Source organism: Catharus ustulatus, chromosome 16 (assembly GCF_009819885.2).
Source record: "Catharus ustulatus isolate bCatUst1 chromosome 16, bCatUst1.pri.v2, whole genome shotgun sequence".
In the NCBI taxonomy this organism is placed as follows: domain Eukaryota; kingdom Metazoa; phylum Chordata; class Aves; order Passeriformes; family Turdidae; genus Catharus; species Catharus ustulatus.
In genome coordinates, this window is record NC_046236.1 from 14,573,617 (window position 1) to 14,593,780 (window position 20,164).

The window sequence follows — 20,164 nt, forward strand, 5'->3', positions numbered from 1 at the left end:
CTGTGGGAGATATCTCCTGTTAATGGATTATCTGTTATAAACCAGCTGGGGCAGTGTTCTTTATCCTTCACAGCCCATCCTCCCTCCAGGAGATCTCTCCTGTTCATGGCCATGGATCCCAGTGCATGGCTGATAAAATTCCATCATCCCATGGGGAGATGCTCCACCCAGGGGGAGGAGCCAAACATTTCCTACCCTGATAAAATCTGAGATTTGGAACATCAGAGCAGCCTTTCCCACTGGATCCCAGAGGAAAACCAGACCCTTCCACATCATCACTGGGCCTTCAGAGGAAACTTCACCTTGTACAGGAGCACTGCTCCAACTGAGCCACATCTGTCACTGCAGGAGGATGCAGCCACCATGGGATGGGACTGCTGCCAACACCCTGCCTGACGGGGTGTCAGCTTGAATTCTGGCATCACCAACTCTCCATAAAAATGAACCCAAAGTTGTCAGTAAGTGGCATTTTGCTGAGCTCACACTCAGGTGGTTTCAGCTCACAATTTCCTTCCAAAGGGAACCTGAGCCACCCAAGAGCCTGCTGGGAATTATGCCCCTATTCCCATTACTTTCCTTCCATTTGCTGTGTGAGGAAGTGGAGTGAATGTTTCTCCTCCTCAAATTTCAGGTACCAGGCAATTCCCAGGATGAGAGAGCTTAAGGTCAGCACAGAAAAGCCAGGAGTAAAACTCCCTTTTCCCTCCATGGCTTCAAAACCGAGGCAAACTGCCTTCCACCTCCTCCTCCTCCTCTTCCTCCTCCTCCTCATGCTGGCCAGCTCTCCCCTGCCTGCTTGATCTGCCTCTGGCTGCTGGCTCTGCCACGCTCCCTGAGAAGGGATTGGAAGGATGAACATCCCTCTCCAGCACTCTCAAAGCCATGAAAGCCCAAGGCAAACAGCAGTCAGCTCTGTTTTCTTTTCAAAGGCATGAGGTTGACTAAGCAGCTTAGCAAGGGGGGTGGTGGCTGTGAGGTGCCTTCACGGTCTGCTGCCTTGATTTGAACATGATCTCGCAGTTAGGGAGCAGAGGGGTGGGATGGATGAACAGCAGCACAAATCCACTGTGCCTGCTGCCTCTGCTGGCTGTGTGCTCAGAGCTGCCACAGCAGCAGCTCCAGCCACGTCCTGGTGCAATCCTGGCATCAGGTGAATGGCACAACCCCTTCAGGGGCCTTGGGGAGCTCAGTGCCTTCCAAAGGAGTCATGGAATTACAGAATGGTTTGGCTTGGAAGGGACCTTGAAGATCAGCTCATGCCATCTCCTCATCCCAAACCCCCTCATCCCTTGCTCCCTGATTTCCAACGGGGCTGCAGGACCGTAACCAGAGCTCGAGGGAAAATGCTTCATCCCCGTGACACAATGTAAATTCAAGATCCAACCCTAAAACACCAGGGGGGAGCAGGTCTCACCCTCACAGAACACCTGGCAGCTTCTCCAAGACATCCCAAACGGCTGGTGTGGCTGGGAAAGGCTCCTGCTCCTTCTGGTACATCCCAGTTTTCCCTTCCCATGGACTCACTGTCCTTGGCTGTTCTGCTGTCACTGCCCTGCCCAGCTCTGTTCCCCTCCTGCCTTTCTACACATTCCCACCTCCATCACCCTCCTTTTCATTCTCCATCATCCCAAATGTCTCACACGACCCTAAGCTGAGCTCAGCCCCTGCTGATCACACCAAACTTGTGGGATCAACCCCTATGTGAGCCATCCCCTCGATCCTGGTGGATCCACCCCGCGCTCTGTGTCACTGAGGGGAATTGTTGGCCACAAGAACCTACCAAGGACTTCTGGTCGTAGCCCGTGGGGTCCAGCGAGGCGTTGCTGCCTCTCCTCGAGTCCCCGAGGGCGTGCAGGGAGTCCAGGTGTGGGGAGCACTTTGGGGTGGGCATCGGGGTGGCCGCCGTGCGCATGATGATGGGCGGGGGCATGGCCCCCCTGCCCTCCAGGTGCCCGTTGGGGGTGACAGCCAGCGAGTACATCTTCATCTCTGCATGCAGGGGGACAGAGGACACCAGGTGAGGGGACACTGCTGATGGGGACCTCCAGGAGCTCTGCTGAGTGGAGCTGTGGGCAGTGAGATCCTCCCACGGTGTTGAAAGGCGTCAGGAGAACGCCAAGACATCCTAAAGGGCCTTGGGGAACTCAGTGCTCTCCAAAGGAATCATGGAATTATGGAATGGCTTGGAAGGACCTTGAAGATCATCCCATCCCATCCCATCCCATCCCATCCCATCCCATCCCATCCCATCCCATCCCATCCCATCCCATCCCATCCCATCCCATCCCATCCCATCCCATCCCATCCCATCCCATCCCATCCCATCCCATCCCATCCCATCCCATCCCATCCCATCCCATCCCATCCCATCCCATCCCCACTAGTTTGTCCAAGCCCCTGGAGCCTTGAGCACTTCCAGGAAGTTTTGCTCTCTGTTCCCTGGGATTTAGAGAGTGGTATTGGAGTTTTGGGGCTGGCAGAGAATTTCCAGGCTGAATTCCACCTAGGATTTCACCTCCTATCTGTGTCACCCAGAGCTGCACAGGGATTTTTAGGATTTTGTGATGTGCCTGAAGTTCACACATGGGGAGGCACTCAGCAAACATTGGAGACAGGAAATGGAAGTTGCTTTTACCCACCCACAACAGAAACCTGATGGCACAGCACTGTGACAATCCCAAAAATCAGCTATTTTAGCTGTATGGCAAGAACAGGATGCAAAACCAAATATTTGCACTGAACCAAACCGGACCCAGCACCTCCAGCCCTGTGCAGTCCTGTGATAGAACCAAAGGCTGGTTTTAAACCCCAGACTAGAGCTGAACTAAGTCCTGTTTTACTGGCCTGAGTGGGCTCTGGTTCCCTATCAGAAATCAATTGATATTTCAGAATCAACCTTTTGGAGGGGGAAGGATCAGAAGGGAAGCAGCTCAGGTCTGCAGGGAGAAATCCAAGCCAGGACCTTACCCCTGCTCTGTTTGTTCCACTGGGGGCTCTTGCAATAAAATCTGCTTTAATTGGATCTGTTCTGCTGCTGGTTTGTGCACAAATCCCTGACCTGCACCCCAGAAATCCATGGGGACACTGGCATTCACCTTGAGGGTGGAAATTTCAGGTAAAATTTGCTACTCTGCCACACACATCCCTGCTGCCCCCGAGTGTGTCACACACCAAGAGCTCTGCACTGGAATTGCTGAAACCTTTTTGCTGTTGAGTCACCAGCTGGTCCCTGGACACCATCACTCCTGGACTTGGAGCACGTTCAGCTCTATCTCAGTGTCACCTGAGCAGAGGTGACAGTTTTTATATCCCCCAGAAATCCCTCCTCATCTGAAGCTGGTGCAGATTTGCTCCGTGAGCTCCTTCCCAATCATTTCCAAGGGGTGTTTGACCTCTTGGTGTTGGGGATTTGCTGCTTCACCTCCAGCCTGAGCAGCTCCATCACCTCCCTGTGATCCAGCTCTGCCTCAGCCTTTCCAATAAATGATCCTGCCCCTTCCTCATCTGCTCTCCTCAATCAGCATTTCCTTGGCTGAAACAAATCCTGGTTCAGGAAAATTTGGAGAGATCCTAACAGGGAATCAAAGGAAGCAGGAACTGAAGTGGCTCCTGTTTGCCATCATTCACTGTTAAATTGTGTGATCCCTTTTTGTCACCCCTCTGGCTGCAAAGTGAAGGCTGTCACCTCCAATTCCATGTTTTTGGTACACCAGAGCAGTGTGGGCATTCCCTCAAATCTGCCAGACCCTCCTGGAACACAAATGAGCAGCAACATTTTCCATCCATCAAACCTCACCCAAATGCATTTTGTGTGGGAAACCAAAAGGAACAGATGAGAACAAGATTGATTGGAAAAGCTGCCGAGAAGTGGGGTGAGAACATTGCTGTCAGCAAAGCACTCTGTGCTAATGGTGCAGCAGGAAGGAGGAGACACAGCTAAAAATTCTTGGGGACGCTGAAATTAGAAAAACATCTGTCTAAAGGAAATATCAGTGCTCATTTAGCATCCCCTACACTTTGCAGAGCTGCTCTGGTGACTTTGCAATCCCATTAATTGCCAGATAAACTGGATTCTTCCACAGTGGGAGCAGAGCTGCAGCTCCCAGACTCCCAGGAAAATGCAGCCACAAAACCCCACCTGTTGCTCTCAGGTCTTTCAGCTTCTCAAACTCGTCCTCGAAGTTGGCAGATGTCTTGTCCTCATCTGTGTCTGACCTGTTGGCATCTCCCTGCAGAGAGGAGGAGGGGAATTAGCAGACCCAGCTCGTTAGGATTCCTCAGCAGCTCAGAGCTACCTCTGCTCCCCTGGGAGGTTCCTTTCCCTGTTTTCACTCCTTTGGACAGAAAGGACGATGCTGTGGTTGTCACCATGTCCCTGCCATGCTGCTGTGCTTCCTACACTGCTCCAGGCTCCTGGAACAGCAAATCCCAGGGGAAAACACAGCACAGAGCAGCTGGAATTGCAGGAATGACTGAAAACCTGCCATGCTGGGGCTCCTTGTCTGCTCCCTCCAGCTGAAAGAACTCAGGGTTTGATGTCAAAGGATGCCAGAGGGTTTTAATTCTGTGTTTGACAGCACTTTAAAATTGACTTAGATCTGGAAGCCCTGCTTTGCTTTCTCCATGCTGGATGGGAACAGATTGTTTTGGGAAATCTCTTGGCAACCTGAGGCAGAGGGAATGAGGCCAGTTTGCCTGGCAGCATCTCAGGACAGGGAACAGCCACCCTCACCCTGCCTTTCCTCCTGGAAGTCCAGCTCATTTTCCCTTTTGTACAAATCTGCAAGCAGAAATGATCATCCTGGGACAGGCTGACCCTCAGGTTCTCCTTGCTGGGGGAGGGATTCCAGCAGAGTGTCAGCAGGCTGGACTGCCCAGGACTGCAGAAATCTGTGCAGATTGATGGCAAACTGCTGGATTAAAGAGCTGATCCCAGGAATAGGAGCACAGCTCCTTGCCTGGTGCCTGAACAAATCCCCCCAGTTCCCAGAGACACGGTGCTGAAGTGGCAATGAACTTCATTTTGCTGTGATTTATTGCAAAGTGCTGCAGCCAGGATGAGGGAAAGGCTCGAGCTCCCTGATCCATCTTTGTTTCAGAGCAGAAACACCAGTGCAGAGCAGATGAAAGATCTGCACAATTTTGGAAGGTTTGCCTGCTCTCCCACAGCAGCTCTGGGGGAGATTTCAACATGACATGGGAATGGTGTAAGCACAAATATGCAATTATGGCCCTGTTTGAAATCTGGCTACTTGTAGTAAGCACAAATGTACTAAAAATGGGTTTGTGGCCATTTAAGTCTGTTCTCTTCTAGGAAAATTCCTGGCAAACTTGCTCCAGAGGCGGATCAGGAGCTGGGATCAGGCAGTGCTGTGATTCACAGGACATTTTTGAGTGTCCTTGCAGAAGCTCTCGGCTGCACGCATCTCCCAGGAGTCCCTCTCTGGATAAATAAAAAACACCTGAGCAAATGGAGGAGAAATTCTCCTCAGTGACTCCTGTGACTGCTCAGAACAGCCTCTGTCAGAGGGCAAAGAGGTCAAAACAAGAATTCTGCTCCATTCCCAGCACAGCAGCAGAGCCAGGGGTGACAAAAGCAAACCCAGCTCTGCTGAGAATTCGTCTTTGGTTTGCAGCCAGAGCAACCAAAGTTTGGTGGAAAGTTGCCTGCCCATGGCAGGGGGCTGGAAGCAGAACTTTAAAGTCCCTTCCAACCCATTCCAGGATTCCTTGATTTCTCAGTGCAAGGTTTGAGAGGAGCCCTGGCAGCTGAGAAGGGATTTGTGTAAATGCCTCTCCCCACACAAGTGAGCAGCCCACAGGTCTGAGGTCAGCATTGATAACAAATGGGAGTGCAGAGCAAAATGTGCCCTGCAAATGCCACGCCTGTGGTTGCTGGAATTGGGGTGAATAACCCAGAAAAAGCAGATTACACACATTTAAGTCGTGAAAGGAGCCATTACGGCTGAGCAGGGAAACCACAGCCTGTCTGGAGGGGCAATCAGGCACTCAGAGAGCTCTGCCCAGCTCTGGCTTCACATCAGCACCAGCTTCAACCTCCCAGAGGGCAGGGCAGGAACGGGAGCTGCTCCCTGAAAAGATCTCTGTGAGCAGAGAACACCATCTGAAAGATCTGAGAATTTAATATCAGGAGCCTGGAAACAGCTTTTGAACAGCTGTGCTCCTGGACTTAAATACTGCAGAAGGGACAGAGTCCTGAGGAAAGGACAGGACTCAGAGCCAGGTCTGGAATGTGTGGAATCACGAAATAGAGAGTTGTGCACAGGCTCCATGGGGGGAAAATCCTGCTCAGCATCCCTGATTTCCTTCCAGGACAAGGCAACCACCCCTTATCCAGGGCAGCCAGTTGATTGAATCTTTTTGGATTTTAGTAAAACTTTTGGATGTATTGAAAGCCTGAGTTCCACCTCATAGAAACACAAACCATGAGAGATTTGGTGAGTAAAATTAATCCTAAATTATTTCTTCTAAATCACACAGCAGACTGTGTAAAAGATCAAAGTCTCAGTCCCTTAATTCCCATTCCACATCCAGCAGGCTTTAACTGCAAAGATTCATCCAGAAGAGCTTCATGTGCCCAACACAGATAATGTGCACCCCTTAAACTGAAATTTAAATTTAGGGTTGATAAGATTGATCTAGAAGAGCTTCATGTGCTCAACACAGATCATTTGTACTCCTTAATTTTAAATTTAGAGCTGCAAAGATTCATCCAGAAGAGATTAATTTGCTCAGCACAAATAATGTGCACCCCTTACATTGAAATTTAAATTTAGGGCTGTAAGGATTGATCCAGAAGAGTTTCATGTATCAACACAGATAATTTGCACCCCTTAATTTTAAATTTAGGGATGCAAAGATTGATCCAGAAAAGCTTCATGTGCCCAGCACAGATAATTTACACCCCTTAAATTGAGATTTAAATTTAGGGCTGCAAAGATTGATCTAGAAGAGCTTCATGTGCCTAGAACAGATAATGTGCACCCCTTAAACTGAAATTTAAATTTGGGGCTGTAAAGATTGACCCAGAAGAGCTTTGTGTGCCCAGCACAGATAATGTGCATCCCTTAAATTGAAATTTAAATTTAGAGCTGATAAGATTGATCTAGAAGAGCCTCATGTGCCTAGCACAGATAATTTACACCCTTTAAACTGAAATTTAAATTTAGGGATGCAAAGATTGATCTAGAAGAGCTTCATGTGCCTAGAACAGATAGTGTGCACCCCTTAAATTGAAATTTATGGCTGCAAAGATTGATCCAGAAGAGCTTCATGTGCCCAGCACAGATAATTTACACCCCTTAAACTGAAATTTAAATTTAAGGCTGCAAAGATTGATCCAGAAGAGCTTTGTGTGCCCAGCCCAGCTCACCTGCACCCTTTAATTTTAAATTTGGGGCTGACTGCATGGGTGGATGTTTCCCCTGGCATGGATTACCCACATATGAGTGTGCCAGCTCTCTCCCCCTCACCTCTGCCTGGAATCCTTCCACCAGGATGGCCACCAGCAGGTTGAAGAGCACGTAATTGCCAAAGGTCATCAGGGCCACGAAGTAGAGGGCGGCCCAGGAGGAGGTGGAGGCCATCCCGTTGTACAGCACCACGTTCCAGTCCTCCTGCGTGAGGATCTGCAGGGAAAGGGATGGGCAAGAGCCTCAGCTCCTCCTGCACTGAAATCCTGCTGAAATCCCCCCTCTCCTGACCTTTCCTGAGCAAAGCACTGCCAGGTCCTGTGGGATGAGGCAGCAGGAGTTGCCTTTGTTTGGTTCTTTGTGTGTGAGTCCAGATCATGTTGGGGAAATTTCCCTTTATTTAGATCTTTGCACCTCTGCTGGCCAAACCTCCCTCCCTGCCCAGAAAGGACAATTTAGATCCAAGATATCCCAAAGTGAAGGATGCACTGTCCTGATCCCATTATTTCCTGGAGGTGTTGCCTCCTTTGATAACCATCAGGAGATAACAGACCTGAGGCCACAGATCTTGTCTCCTTCCAGGCTGCTCTTCAGAAGGCAGCTGGAGCTGAAGGGAAGGGTAAGGGATGGGATATTTAATGAGATAAATGACATTGGGTGGCTCCACAACCTCAGGGAAGTTGTTTCCTTCCCTGTAAAAAAAATACCCATCACTGGGTAAAAAGCAAAGCTTTGCTCTGGGGAATCTTCCTCAGGGATTTCCACTCTCCAGCTTCAAAAATCCTGGAGGCTTCAGAAAAATGGATGGCAGGCTCATGCTCCACATTAATTCCCGCAGTGAAAATGGCCTCAAACCCCTGAACCAAGGTGGCTTTGGGGACAGGAGTGCTGCACTGAGTCATGCTGCTCAATAACCTTCCTGGGACACAGGACTGAGCCTCTGTGCTCTGTGCCAGCTGCATTTCCCAAGGGATTGGGAGGACAAACGCAGCAATCCGTGTGTTGGGAAGGGAAAAATGGGAAGCTCTCGAGGCTGGGGCTGATTTGTCCTTTTTCCTTTGTAAGAGTTTATATCCTCAGTGATATATTTATATTTATATCCCCAGTGAAGGCTCTGGACTGGATTCCACCTCGAGTGATGCTATTCTGCCTTTAGAAACTTTATTTACACTTGTTGCACTCAGATTCTAAAGCTTGAGCTTTGAAACACGAAAGTCTAATCTTTATAGTGAAAATATCCTTGAACCAGCAGCTGATTGCTCTGTTTGGAACCTGCCAGGAATTCCAGGCACAAACCAGAACTTGGCTGCAGAGGAAACACAACTTTTTATATCAAGGCTTCCCCAGCACCAGCTGTGATTTGTGAGGGAGTTTTTCACTCCCAGTTACACGGAATTGTTTGCAAAAGGGAATTTTTGGGGCAGTGAAGGAGACAGAGATGTGCAGAGCAGGAGCAGAATGGGCAGCAAAAAAGGAAAATAAGAGTGGATGCCCTCCTTTTAGTGATAAGAGATATGGACAGTGCTGATTCTGAGCAGATTTCTTCTCCATCAGGGCTTTTAGACCCAGAAACAACATCTCTGACACCTTCCAGAAGAGTTTTGTAGAATAAAAACTCCTCATGTTCCCCCTCAAAACATCCCTGAGGACGCAGAGCTTACCTGGAACACGGTCACAATGGCCCAAAGTAAGGTATCAAAATTCTTCCTGTCTGGAACTGTGTCTCCTGTGTCGGTTTTCAGGCTGAACTTGCATCCAAAAAGGTGCATGCCAAGGATGCTGGAGTGGGGAGAGAGGGAGATGGAAAAACCACCTGGGTGAAATGGGAGGATTGCAGGGTTTTATGGATATTTTCCTACTCCCCTTGGGTTTTTTTGACCTTGCAATTCGGTTCTCCTGCCTCACATTTCATTCCAGTTGTCTGCACTGAAGGAAAATCAAGGTTCTACTTTGTCTGGAAAAATGACAAACCCTGTTGGCAGCTCCATGGTTTCCAAGCAGAGGATCCTGAGGGGCGTTAGAGGGTCAAACAGACAAAACTCCTGGAATCTGCCCAACCTCCATCCCAAATCCAACACCAGTATGGTCCAGACAGTGACAGGCACAGTCCAGGAGCCCCTGAGGGGCAATTATTGCCCATTTGCATCCTTCATTCACCTCTGGAATGATGGTATTCCATGAAAACCAGTCTGGAAAGGGATAAATATTCCACTGTGAGCACTCTCCCCACATGGGTGTTTGTCTTAGGTGCAACAGGATGTGACCAAAAGTCTGGATTTTGTCACCAGGTGGGGCAGTGATCCTGATCTCTGTGGGATCTCTCCTGTTAATGGATTATCTGTTATAAACCAGCTGGGGCAGTGTTCTTTATCTCTCACAGCCCATCCTCCCTCCAGGAGATCTCTCCTGTTCATGGCCATGGATCCCAGGGCATGGCTGATAAAATTCCATCATCCCATGGGGAGATGCTCCACCCAGGGGAGGAGCCAAACATTTCCTACCCAGATAAAACCTGAGATTTGGAACATCAGAGCAGCCTTTCCCACTGGATCCCAGGGGAAAACCAGACCCTTCCACATCATCCCTGGAGCTCTGGAAGGAAACTGCACCTTGTACAGGAGCACTGCTCCAGCTGAGCCACATCTGTCACTGCAGGAGGATGCAGCCACCATGGGATGGGACTGCTGCCAACACCCTGCCTGACTGACAGGGTGTCAGGTTGGATTCTGACACTGTCTGTGTTTTTTGGTTTTGTTTTTGTATTACTGCATTTTCATTTTAATTTCCCTAGTAAAGAACCGTTATTCCTATTCCCACATCTTTGCCTGAAAGCTCCTTAATTTCAAAATTATATTAATTTAGAGGGAGGGGGTTTAAATTCTCCATTTCAACAGAGGCTTCTGCCTTCCTTAGCAGACACCCGCCTTTCAAACCAAGACAGAGGCGCGTCCCTATCCCCACAACGCCTTGAGGAGGGGCTGCCAGGCGAGGAAATACCTGAAGATGAAGATGAAGAGCATGAGCAGCATGCAGAAGGTGGCCACGTTGTCCATGGTCTTCATGAGCACCACGAGCTGGCGGCGCAGGGCGGGCATGAAGCGCACGAGCTTCAGCACGCGGAGCAGGCGGAAGGTTCGCAGCACGGACAGGCCCCCGTCCGACTGCCCAATGATCTCCCAGACACTGCAGGGACATGGGACAGCGCTGGGACCGCCAGCTCTGCTCCCTGGGAGCTGCTGCCCACCAGGAATTCCCCCCTTTTCCTGCTCTTTTCCCATTCCTGGATAAGCAGTTTTATTCTGCAGCTGCGTGGTCGCGCCTCTTGTGGCGCAACTCATCTCCTTTATTGGTTTTGGGATGAATTCCCTCCTTAATTCCCTTTTTGTCCTGGGGTTCTCCATGTCTGCACCACTACAGGAATGTGGATCACAATTTTGCCCCAGGAATGTGGATTCCTATGATATAGGAATATCAGCACAGCTCTGCTCATTAAAACAAAGCATTTTTCTTCCAGCCTCTCTTAAGAGAATTAGGGGAACAAAAAAAACACTTCAAGCCAGTAGGATCAATAGTTTTCTCTCTCTTGAGGTGTTTATCTCCCTTTAGAACATCCATAGGGATGTTTTTGGGGGGTTGTTTTGATCAGGCCACAGAATGAACTTTGTTCAGAACCTTGAACCCTGTCTGGTTAAAAGGGATGTGCCAAGGGCACTCTCCTGGTTCACATCTCTGTGTCCCTGGAATTCTTTGCCCCAGATTTCTGATTGAGGGGTGATCAGAAAGGATCCCAGTGCTGGAGTGGCTGGGGCACCCCAGTTTAGGCTGAGACAGTGTGCCCTGGGGAGCACAGAGGAACAGGGCCCTCCCTTCCCCTCCTGCTTGCCCAATTCCAGCAGAACTGGGATAATTTGGGAGAGGGGCACTGCTGGGATATGGACACTCCCAGGACCCCTTTCCCAGGACCAGCCATGCTGCACTTCAGTGGAAAACCCACCCCAGTGCCAGACGTGGGGCATAAATAGATTTTCCTCTCCATCTGCCAGGTTGGTTTACTTTGGACAGCTCTCCCAAGGACAGGAATCCAAAAGCCCAACACAATTACAGCACATCCCAGCCCTGCACTAACACATGGACTCACAGAATCACCAGGCTGGAAGAAACCTTTAAGATCATCGAGTCCAACTCATGCCTCAACACCTCCTCACCAGCTGAACCACGGCACCAGTGCCACATCCAATCTTTTTTTAAACACATCCAGGGATGGTGACTCCACCACCTCTCCAGGCAGACAATTCCAGTGCTTGATCACTATTTCAGTAAAAAACCTTATCCTAACATCCAACCTCGATTTCCCTCTCCATCCCTGACCCCTGCCCCACTCCCCAACGAGGAGCAGCAGTGACCTGATGACCACGATGATCCCATCAAAGATGTTGTAGGGGTTCTTGATGTAGCCAAAGATTCCGAAGGCCAGGAGCTTCAGGAGCATCTCCAGGGCAAACATGCTGGTGAAGACGATGTTGCTGATCTCCAGGGCGTTGGTCAGCTCGTCTGGCTATGGGCAGAAAAGCAGCGTGGTCAGAGAAAATGGGAAAGAATGTTCCTCTGCAGGGATTTGTGTTCCTGATGGAAAGCCATGGAGAAAAAGAAATGTGTGAGGGAACAGCAGATAAACCTCCAGGAGTTTGTATAACCCCTGGGATCACAGGATCCCAGTTCTGGAGCAGCCTGGAGAAAAACTCCAAACCAACCCAAAATAATCCAAGCTAAGCAATGGAGAGGATTTGCTCGCTGTTCCAAGATGGAATTATCCAGGTTGGAATCTGCCTGGATTCACATGGATCACTCTGTTCTCACTGCACTGACTCCTGCAGAACTCTGTGGATGCTGCTACATCCAAACCAAGAACACTGGTTTGGATATAGGAATATCACAGCTCTATTCATTAAAACAAAGTATTTTTCTTCCAGACGTTTCTAAAGAGTATTAGAGAAAAAAAAATCCACTTAAAGTCAGTGGGATCAATAGTTTTATATCTCCTGAGGTACTTGTCTCCCTTTGAGAATCATCCCCCCAAATGATCTTTCCTCAAACCAGCAGATTTTAAGTGACAGCAGCAAGGCCCTGAGTGCCAGGACTGTGTTCAGGATCTCTGAGTTTCTCTGGGTGTACAAGATTTTAATGGAGCTGAAATCCAAGATTTTTCCATGCCCCTCCTCTATCCTAGCACCACATTCCCTCGGGCTCCAACCTTGTTTCCAGCCATTCCATTCCTTTCCTGGGAAGTGCAGCAAAGCCTGCCCAGGCTCCCAAATGTGGAGGGAAAATGGGAAGAGGTGGGATCGATTTCCTCACTCACTGGGGCTGCTCCTTCCAACAGCACCCAGCTCTACAATGAGCATTTCTAGTTCCAGGCTGCTCCTTTGTGAGGGAAAATGAGTCTTTTTCATTTCCTTTTCCTCAGTGTAATAACATTGTCTGGGAAAAGGTGTGATTTTCATATCTGACTCATCTCCTGGACTGATAATAATTTCCTTTATTCCCCATCCCTCATTAGGAGGGTAAAAGCTGGCAGGTTTTTGGGGATGTTGTTGCACTGTTTGGGGTTCTATAGGTGTAAAACCATCACACTCAACTCCACACTCAGCAAATCCAACCCTTGGCAGTGGAAGGAGAGGTAAAAGGGTTAAGGGATTCGGGAAGAGCCCACACATCCCCTCCAGCCCGTGGGCTGCTAATGAGCCATCATTCACTGCTAAATTACTCCCTGCAATCGTCTGTCTGCTGCTCAACCATTTATCCGGGGGGGGGAAGAGCACTCAGAGCTCCTGGTTCTAATCCATAAACTCGAATTGCCATGGGATACCAGGAGAAGGACTGGGAAATTCAGTTCTTCCCTCTCCAGCCAGGGCCTGATTCCCTCACCTCAGCCCATCCATCCTACTCCTTTCCCTCACAACGCCAAAACAACCTGGGGAGAGGGAAAAAAAAAACTTCATCAGAGGCTCAAGGCTGCTCTGGGATGGAATTCAAGCAGCTCTCAACAGAGACTAATCCTAAAATAGCCCTGCAGGCTCCCAGGCTGTCCCTCTCCAAGCCACAGTGGTGACAGGACACGGTGCTGGCAGCGTCCCCGAGCTCTTTGTCAGGACCTGGCACGTTCAGGGTCCCCCAAGGCAGGGTTGGACGAGGGAATTCTTGACAAGGAGCAAAACAACTCATTAAGGTCTTGAATCCCTGCAGGCACAGACACAGAGCTGCTGGAACAGGGTGGTGGTGGCAGGCTGAGGCTGGGAAATTAATGGCAATCATCAGCAGGGATCACACAGAATCCCAGGATCACCGAGGTTGGAAAAGACCTCCAGGACCATCGGGTTCAAGCTGGGCCTGAACCCCACTTTGTCACCAAAGCTCTGAGTGCCTCATCCCGGAATTCCTTGGACACCTCCAGGGATGGGCACTCCAAACCTCCCTGGGCAATTCCAGCACCCCTTCCATGAAGAAATTCCTGCTGATGTCCAAGCTGAGCCTCCCCTGGCACAGCTCGAGGCCATTTCCTCTCATCCTCTTGCTGATTATCTTGGGGAAGAAGCCACCATCATTTTTTGACAGGAATCTGCAGCTTGCTGGGGTTGTTCTGTTTTTCCTGCTGTTTCCCAGTACTTTTTTCCTGGGAAACATGGAAATCCTGCCCACTGCTATTCCCAGAACCTCGTCCTCTCCCACAGAGCAGCAGCCTCGTGCACTAAAGGCAAACATAGTGTGGGTCTCTCCAAATTCCCCTTGATGCTGCTAAAATTTAGAATTTTATAATGAAAATTGGGCTTCCTGGTGATCACCTCAAAATCCCTAATCCTGGAATGATGTGGATAGAGAAGCACAGAATTGCTAAGGCTGGAAAAGACTTCAAAGATCATCAAGTCCAACATGATAAAATGATCTGAGAGTCATCACCAAAAAAGTCTGAAAAGCTGAACAACCCCAAAACACCCTGAGGCAAACAGAAGGAATTTGCACATTGCTATTCCCTAAAATCCTGAGTTTTCTTCGGCAAACCCAAGATTCTCCAGTGGAGCACCGAGCCAATCCCGAATTTATTTCCCAATTTCCTTTGACGATTTGTGCCCTTTTTGCTTTGTCTCCAGCGCCGTGACTTTTGCTTCCTGCTGAAATCCAGGAGAAAATCCGCAGCGATCTGTCAGGCAGGGGAGAGAGGCCACGAGGGACAAGGGACAGCAGAGGACAAGGAGGTGGCCTGGAACGTCAGCAGCTGTGCCCAGGAGCTGATCCAGCAGCTCGGAGCGCGGCAGGACGCCTGGGAAAGGCTGACACTGCAAAATCTCACCTCAGGGATCTCCATTATCCTTTGGGGATGGTGCACAGAGCCAGGCAGCACCGATGTGATGACAGGGCCGGCTGGGAGCCGGGATGTTGGAGCAGGATCCTGCTGGGACGCCGGGCAGGACCCGCCGGGCACCGACAAGGACGGATGGCTCTGAACATCAGCCAAGCTCTGCTGGGAGCTTGGGGATTGTTGGAGTGGGTGCTGAGGAGCAGATGGGGCACACATCCAATGCTCCAGTGTAATTACCTTCTCCTGACACCACCAGCAGCCTGGGAAGCCGGGATATTTTTACGCCTTCTGAAACGGGTCGTGGCTCGCAGCACAAATTTCCCGCAAAGATCCACGAGAAGGGTCAAGGAAGGGACACTCAGGATGGATTTGGCCATCCCCTGGAGTCAGCCACTAGGAGCCACTGTTGTTTTTTGTCCAAATCAAAGAGCAGGATTTTTTTTTTTTTTTTTTTTTTTACCAGGAGTCTTTTTCTCCGGGTGAAACAAATGGTCGATTTTCTGAAAACAAAGCTTTTCACGGCGAGGATTATTTTCGTCCAAGTTTCTGGCTGGGAGAAAACGAAATTGCAACAAGACTTTGAAATTGCTGCAATGTCTCGTTTTGACCTTCTCAGAACTGGGAACTTCAGGCTTTTGGCTCAAGCAGTGGTTCTGTCATGAAATGCAGCTCGGGTTGGGATGTGTAACAAAGCTTGGAGGCGATTCCAGGAGAGTTGCTCTAAAGTGGAGGTTTTTGCTTTTTGCCAATTTTTTCCAAAACCTCGACATCTCTGGAAGGGAAAATACCTGCCCACCATTAGGCTCCAAGCTGCATCAGGAAAAAATTCCTTTTCCAGGAACAAAGAGGGAGAGTACGACCCCCCAGCAGCTTTGGGGATCTTTTCCTGCTGCAATTATTGACCTTTACACCAGTCCAGGATTTCAGAGCCAAAAAGCGACCATGTGGAATGGCAGGAGGATCCCAAATGCTCAGGAATCACCCAGGAGATGGGAGAAGATTGGCAATGCTGGCATGAGCATCCCCCAGTGTGGATGTGGAGGCTGCAATGGGAATGGCCATGCTGGAAACTGCCACCAAAAATAAGAGTAGAATGGTTAAACCCCCAGATCCCAGGGAATGCTCAAAAAATTCAGATTTGAGTCTAAACTTTAGAAATTCAGATTTAAATAATCCTTGGGTTTGCAGGATTAAGTTGCCCACTATTCAAAGGAAGGAACTGTGTGGGATCAGTTTGGAGGATTTCAGCATCCTTGAGTTTAAATACGAGCAAGCTTTGACTGCAAGCAAAACACATTCCCCCTCTGCCCATTTCCAAGGCCATATTTATGCTGCAGAATATTCCAGCCATTCCAAACTACGCTTTTATTAGGGACAAACCTCAAACAGTTCATTCCAAGTTCAGATAAACAGACCAAAAAAATCCTCTCCTAAATAGTTTAGGTCTGAAAACCTCGGAAGCCCTTGCTGAGAATCTGCCACTTGTGGTTCTAGCAGGGACCCCAGAACCACGGAATCCAATAAAAGAGAAAATCATCATGGTCAAATTATCCAAGCAGAGAATGAAGGGGTGGGATTGGATTCTCTTTGTGCACCTGAATTCCTGCAGTTCTCCAAGGACTGGGATCTCTTTGTGCCTCTTTTTGCTCTCACCCACCTTCTCCCTCACCTCCTTTGATTGCTGCATCCACCAGCTGCTGTTTTACATAATTTAGGCTCAGTCCCAGCAGGACAACTGGACACCTTTTTGCTCTGAAACTTGAGAGAAATAATAATCACCCCTGCATCCCTCACAGTGCAGAAAAAGGCTCTTCCACACCAGCTCCTTCCTGTGAAGACCAGGGAAGTTTCCAGAGTCCAAAAAAATGTGTTTTCCTTCAGAAATCCCCTCCAAAGCAGCTCAACTTTTCAGAGCTGAGAGTGGCAGAGCCCCGAGGAGCAGTAAACAAAGCGGGAACATTGAGTCTCATAAACATCCTTTGCACTCGGGTTGTTTTTTCTCTCTTAGTCCCGAGCCTAAAGCTGTCAATGGGACTTGCAGCTCTTGTTTATCTTGGCTTTTCTGCTTTAGATGTTGCAGTTCAGCCCCAGAGGCTCTGACCAGGCACAATAATGATCTGTCAATCCCTGCCTGCCTCCTGGGCACTCTGTGTTTCCTCCCCTCGCCTCGTTTTTGGGCAATTATAATTCTCCAATTAGCAGGTTTTGAGTTCACCTGTCTGCAGGAATTAAACCCCACAGAGAATGCAGAGAGAGGAGAAGGAATCCAGGGACTTTATGGATTATCCAGTCCCACCTGGGGACACCTTCCACGATCCCAGGTTGATCCAAGCCCTGTCCAACCTGGCCTGGGACACTTCCAAAAATCCCCAGCTTCTCTGGGAATCTGTGCCAGGGTCTCTCCAGCCTCACAGGGAAAAATCTGAGCATTCCCAGGACGAGAAAGAGGGAAGGAGGGAAGCTGTGACATCTCCCAAAACTCAGTTACAACAGAAGGGACACTCTGGGGTTTGATTTCCAGCTCTGTCACTCCTCTGGAGCAGGGAAAATCTCCTTTTCCAGGGACTTCCAGGAAGCAGAGCTGGCAGGGGATGTAAGTGACACCCCAGCAAAGATGAAGGCTCTGCTCTGACCTTTATTTTTCTCTCCTCCTTTGCTTGTCAAAGATCAAACGGAGCAATTCTGATATTTCTGAGGTGAGTAAACAACCCAGCAAAGCAAACAAGCAGAAACCCCCGAGCAATCGAAGACCTGGCTGCTCCCTCCTCTGCATTCCCTGCCTTTCAAAAATCAAACCCAAAAAAACCTCAGGAATAGCACAAGTGGGCTGTTCAATCCTGCCTCTGAAAAGATCTCCCCTGTAAACCATTTGGATGAAGTTTATTTACTACAAGATTGGAATCTTCGTGTCTGAAAATCAACTTCAGGCTGGTTTAGACCATCCAGACCACAGGAATTGCCTTCCTTTTTGTGGTAGAACTTCCTTAGAAAATAAAAGGGTTTGGGGTGGTGTTTTCCCAGGCTCGTGAGCACAGTTCAAAGTTATTTCTGCTCTCTGGCCTTGGAAAGGGATCAGGAACTTGAAGCAGGATATCCCAGCTCTGGAAATTGAGATATTTGCTATTTTGGGGGTGCCATTGCCCCAAATTTAACAGCCAGATACAACCACAACCTCTCAGAAGCACAAGTCCCGCTCAACAAGGGTTTCTCTGTTATTAAAGCCTCTCCTAAAAGTTGTGGCTTCAAGGACTTTGTGCTTTCCACTGAAAAAAAAAAAAAAAAAGAAAGTTTCACTGAGAGATTTCCAAATGGGCTCTGCTTCAAAGAAGGCTGGAAACAGAAGGAAAAAGAGATCTCCTCCTTGTGCCTGCTGATGGATGTTCCCTCTCTGGGTTTGCAATGAAAAATGGGGAATTTATTCTCTCAGTCACCTCCTCTCTCAGGTTTTATGCCTCCCTCTAAATGGGATCCTTCATGTGGAGCGATAACAATTTAATTGAAGATAACTGATGGTAATTTTTCCTCCTTTCAATTGACCTGCTTGATCTCCTAATGCTCTGCAGAATTCCTTTTAAGTCTCTGCTCCATGGTTAATGATTCCATACCCAGATGCAAAACTCTGCTCCTTCCTGGAGCTGCCAGCAGGACACTGAGGTGTGGAGGAAGAACTAAAACCCCAAACCTGCAGAGTTCAGCTTCCCCAGCAGGGACCAGATTCCAAATTCAGACACCCCCCAGGATTTTTGTGCCAGTCCTTCAAGCTCAGGTTTGGAGATTGGGAAGAATTGTTCCCTGGGAGGCCCTGGCACAGAATTCCCCTGGATCCCTGAAGTGTCCAAGGCCAGGCTGGACAGGGCTTGGAGCATCCTGGGATGGTGGGAGGTGACCCTGGGGGTGACACTGGATGGGCTTTAAGGTCCCTTCCAACCCCAGGATTCTGTCTCCAGGCTGGGGGTGTTTTCTCCAGAAGAATCCCTGGATTCCACATCTCCCTGTCCTGCAGGAAGGGCCCCAGAGCTGAGTTTGTTCTCTGGGATAATCAACTTCCTTCAGAAGCTTCCCAGGCACGGGGTCCCACGTGGCACAACATATTTGCAGTATTACTTTCCCATTTCTCAGTTTCATTCAGCAAAATGCAATTTCATTTCCAGTGACATAAATGCCAAGCAGGATTAGATCAAGTGCTGCCTCCTGCAGCCTCTGGAGGACGGGGCCTGGGCAGCCTGAAATGTTATCAGCAGAACTGTTTGGAAAAGCAGGGCAATCAGCTGGATTACATCCGGATGGAGGATCACTTGGAGCGACAGATGGCTCAAAAATAAGCCCTAAAATGAGAAAAAACCCAACCAAACCCTCTAAAGCAATGCCCCAAAGCAGGCCAGAAGTGCTCAGGTTCAGTTATTAAATAAGAAGGCACAGCAGGAAGGAGCCAGCTCTCCAAACAAGCAGGGATTGTCTCCAGCAAAGCCCCAGGAGCAGCTGGAAGAACTGGACTCTGCACACTGGTCCCACTGTCAGGAAAAAGGGGAATTTGGGAATGCTGAGGCCAGGGAATGTCTCCTGGGCTGGCTGCAGGGATCACCCTCAGGAGGAGCCACCAGGAGATGCTCTGGCCTCTCCCCAAATTTCCAGAACCTGGTACTGGAGCCTTTTCCCTGGAAATAGGAGCAGGTTTCTCTCCTCTGCCATCCCACCCTGCATGGCCTTGGCTCCTTTAAAAACCTCTGGCCAAAATCCAGGGAATTCATCCAGCCTGAATCATTCCCATCCATATGCTGAGGAGCACCAGTGGATCTGTGGGACAGCTCGGGGCAGGGCCTGGCCTGACTCTCATCCAAGAAATTTGGCTTCTCCCTGGCCATAAAAAAATTACATTCACACAAGGAATTCTATCCACACAGCTCCTGCCCACTGCAAGGCTGCTCTCGACCACGCTCTGCGCTGAAGTCAATAATTAATGGCCCCAAAATCATCAGCACAATGCCTGAAATCAGCTTTATTTGGCTGGTTAACCACAAAGAATTAATTTTTTAAATATAATGCAGTATTCCTACTGATTTATGGTCCCTTTTTAAATATATTAATACATATGTTTTTATATTTAGGCTGAAGATAGCTCAAATCTCATTAATTAGAAAGAAGAACGAGGCTCTACTTTTTCCTTTTAGGTGTGAACTGAGTCTTGGGATATGAAGAGCTGGAACATTTAAGACTGGGATGCACACAAAACCCATGGAACATGCTACAGAGAGACCCTGCCTGAAGGAATCTGCACAAGAAATGAAAGTTAATTATGGATTTTTTTGGGAAAAACCCTCCAGCCACACCCCACAGCTGCCCAGAGGTTCTGGGCACCCATCACAGGTGGCACCAAATC

At 49.1% G+C, this 20,164-nt stretch overlaps 1 protein-coding gene across 2 annotated transcripts in view; it reads right to left on the minus strand.

Moving 5' to 3' along the window:
- CACNA1H (calcium voltage-gated channel subunit alpha1 H) overlaps positions 1-20,164 on the minus strand; it is a 156,761-nt gene that overhangs the window by 39,703 nt on the left and 96,894 nt on the right. For both annotated transcript variants that reach the window (XM_033074183.1, XM_042779780.1), the window contains 6 exons: positions 11,837-11,988; positions 10,431-10,616; positions 9,095-9,212; positions 7,494-7,649; positions 4,139-4,229; positions 1,781-1,989 (listed from right to left, as the gene is read on the minus strand). In XM_033074183.1, coding sequence (XP_032930074.1) covers positions 1,781-1,989; positions 4,139-4,229; positions 7,494-7,649; positions 9,095-9,212; positions 10,431-10,616; positions 11,837-11,988 — 912 coding nt within the window. The remainder of the gene's footprint in view (positions 1-1,780; positions 1,990-4,138; positions 4,230-7,493; positions 7,650-9,094; positions 9,213-10,430; positions 10,617-11,836; positions 11,989-20,164) is intronic.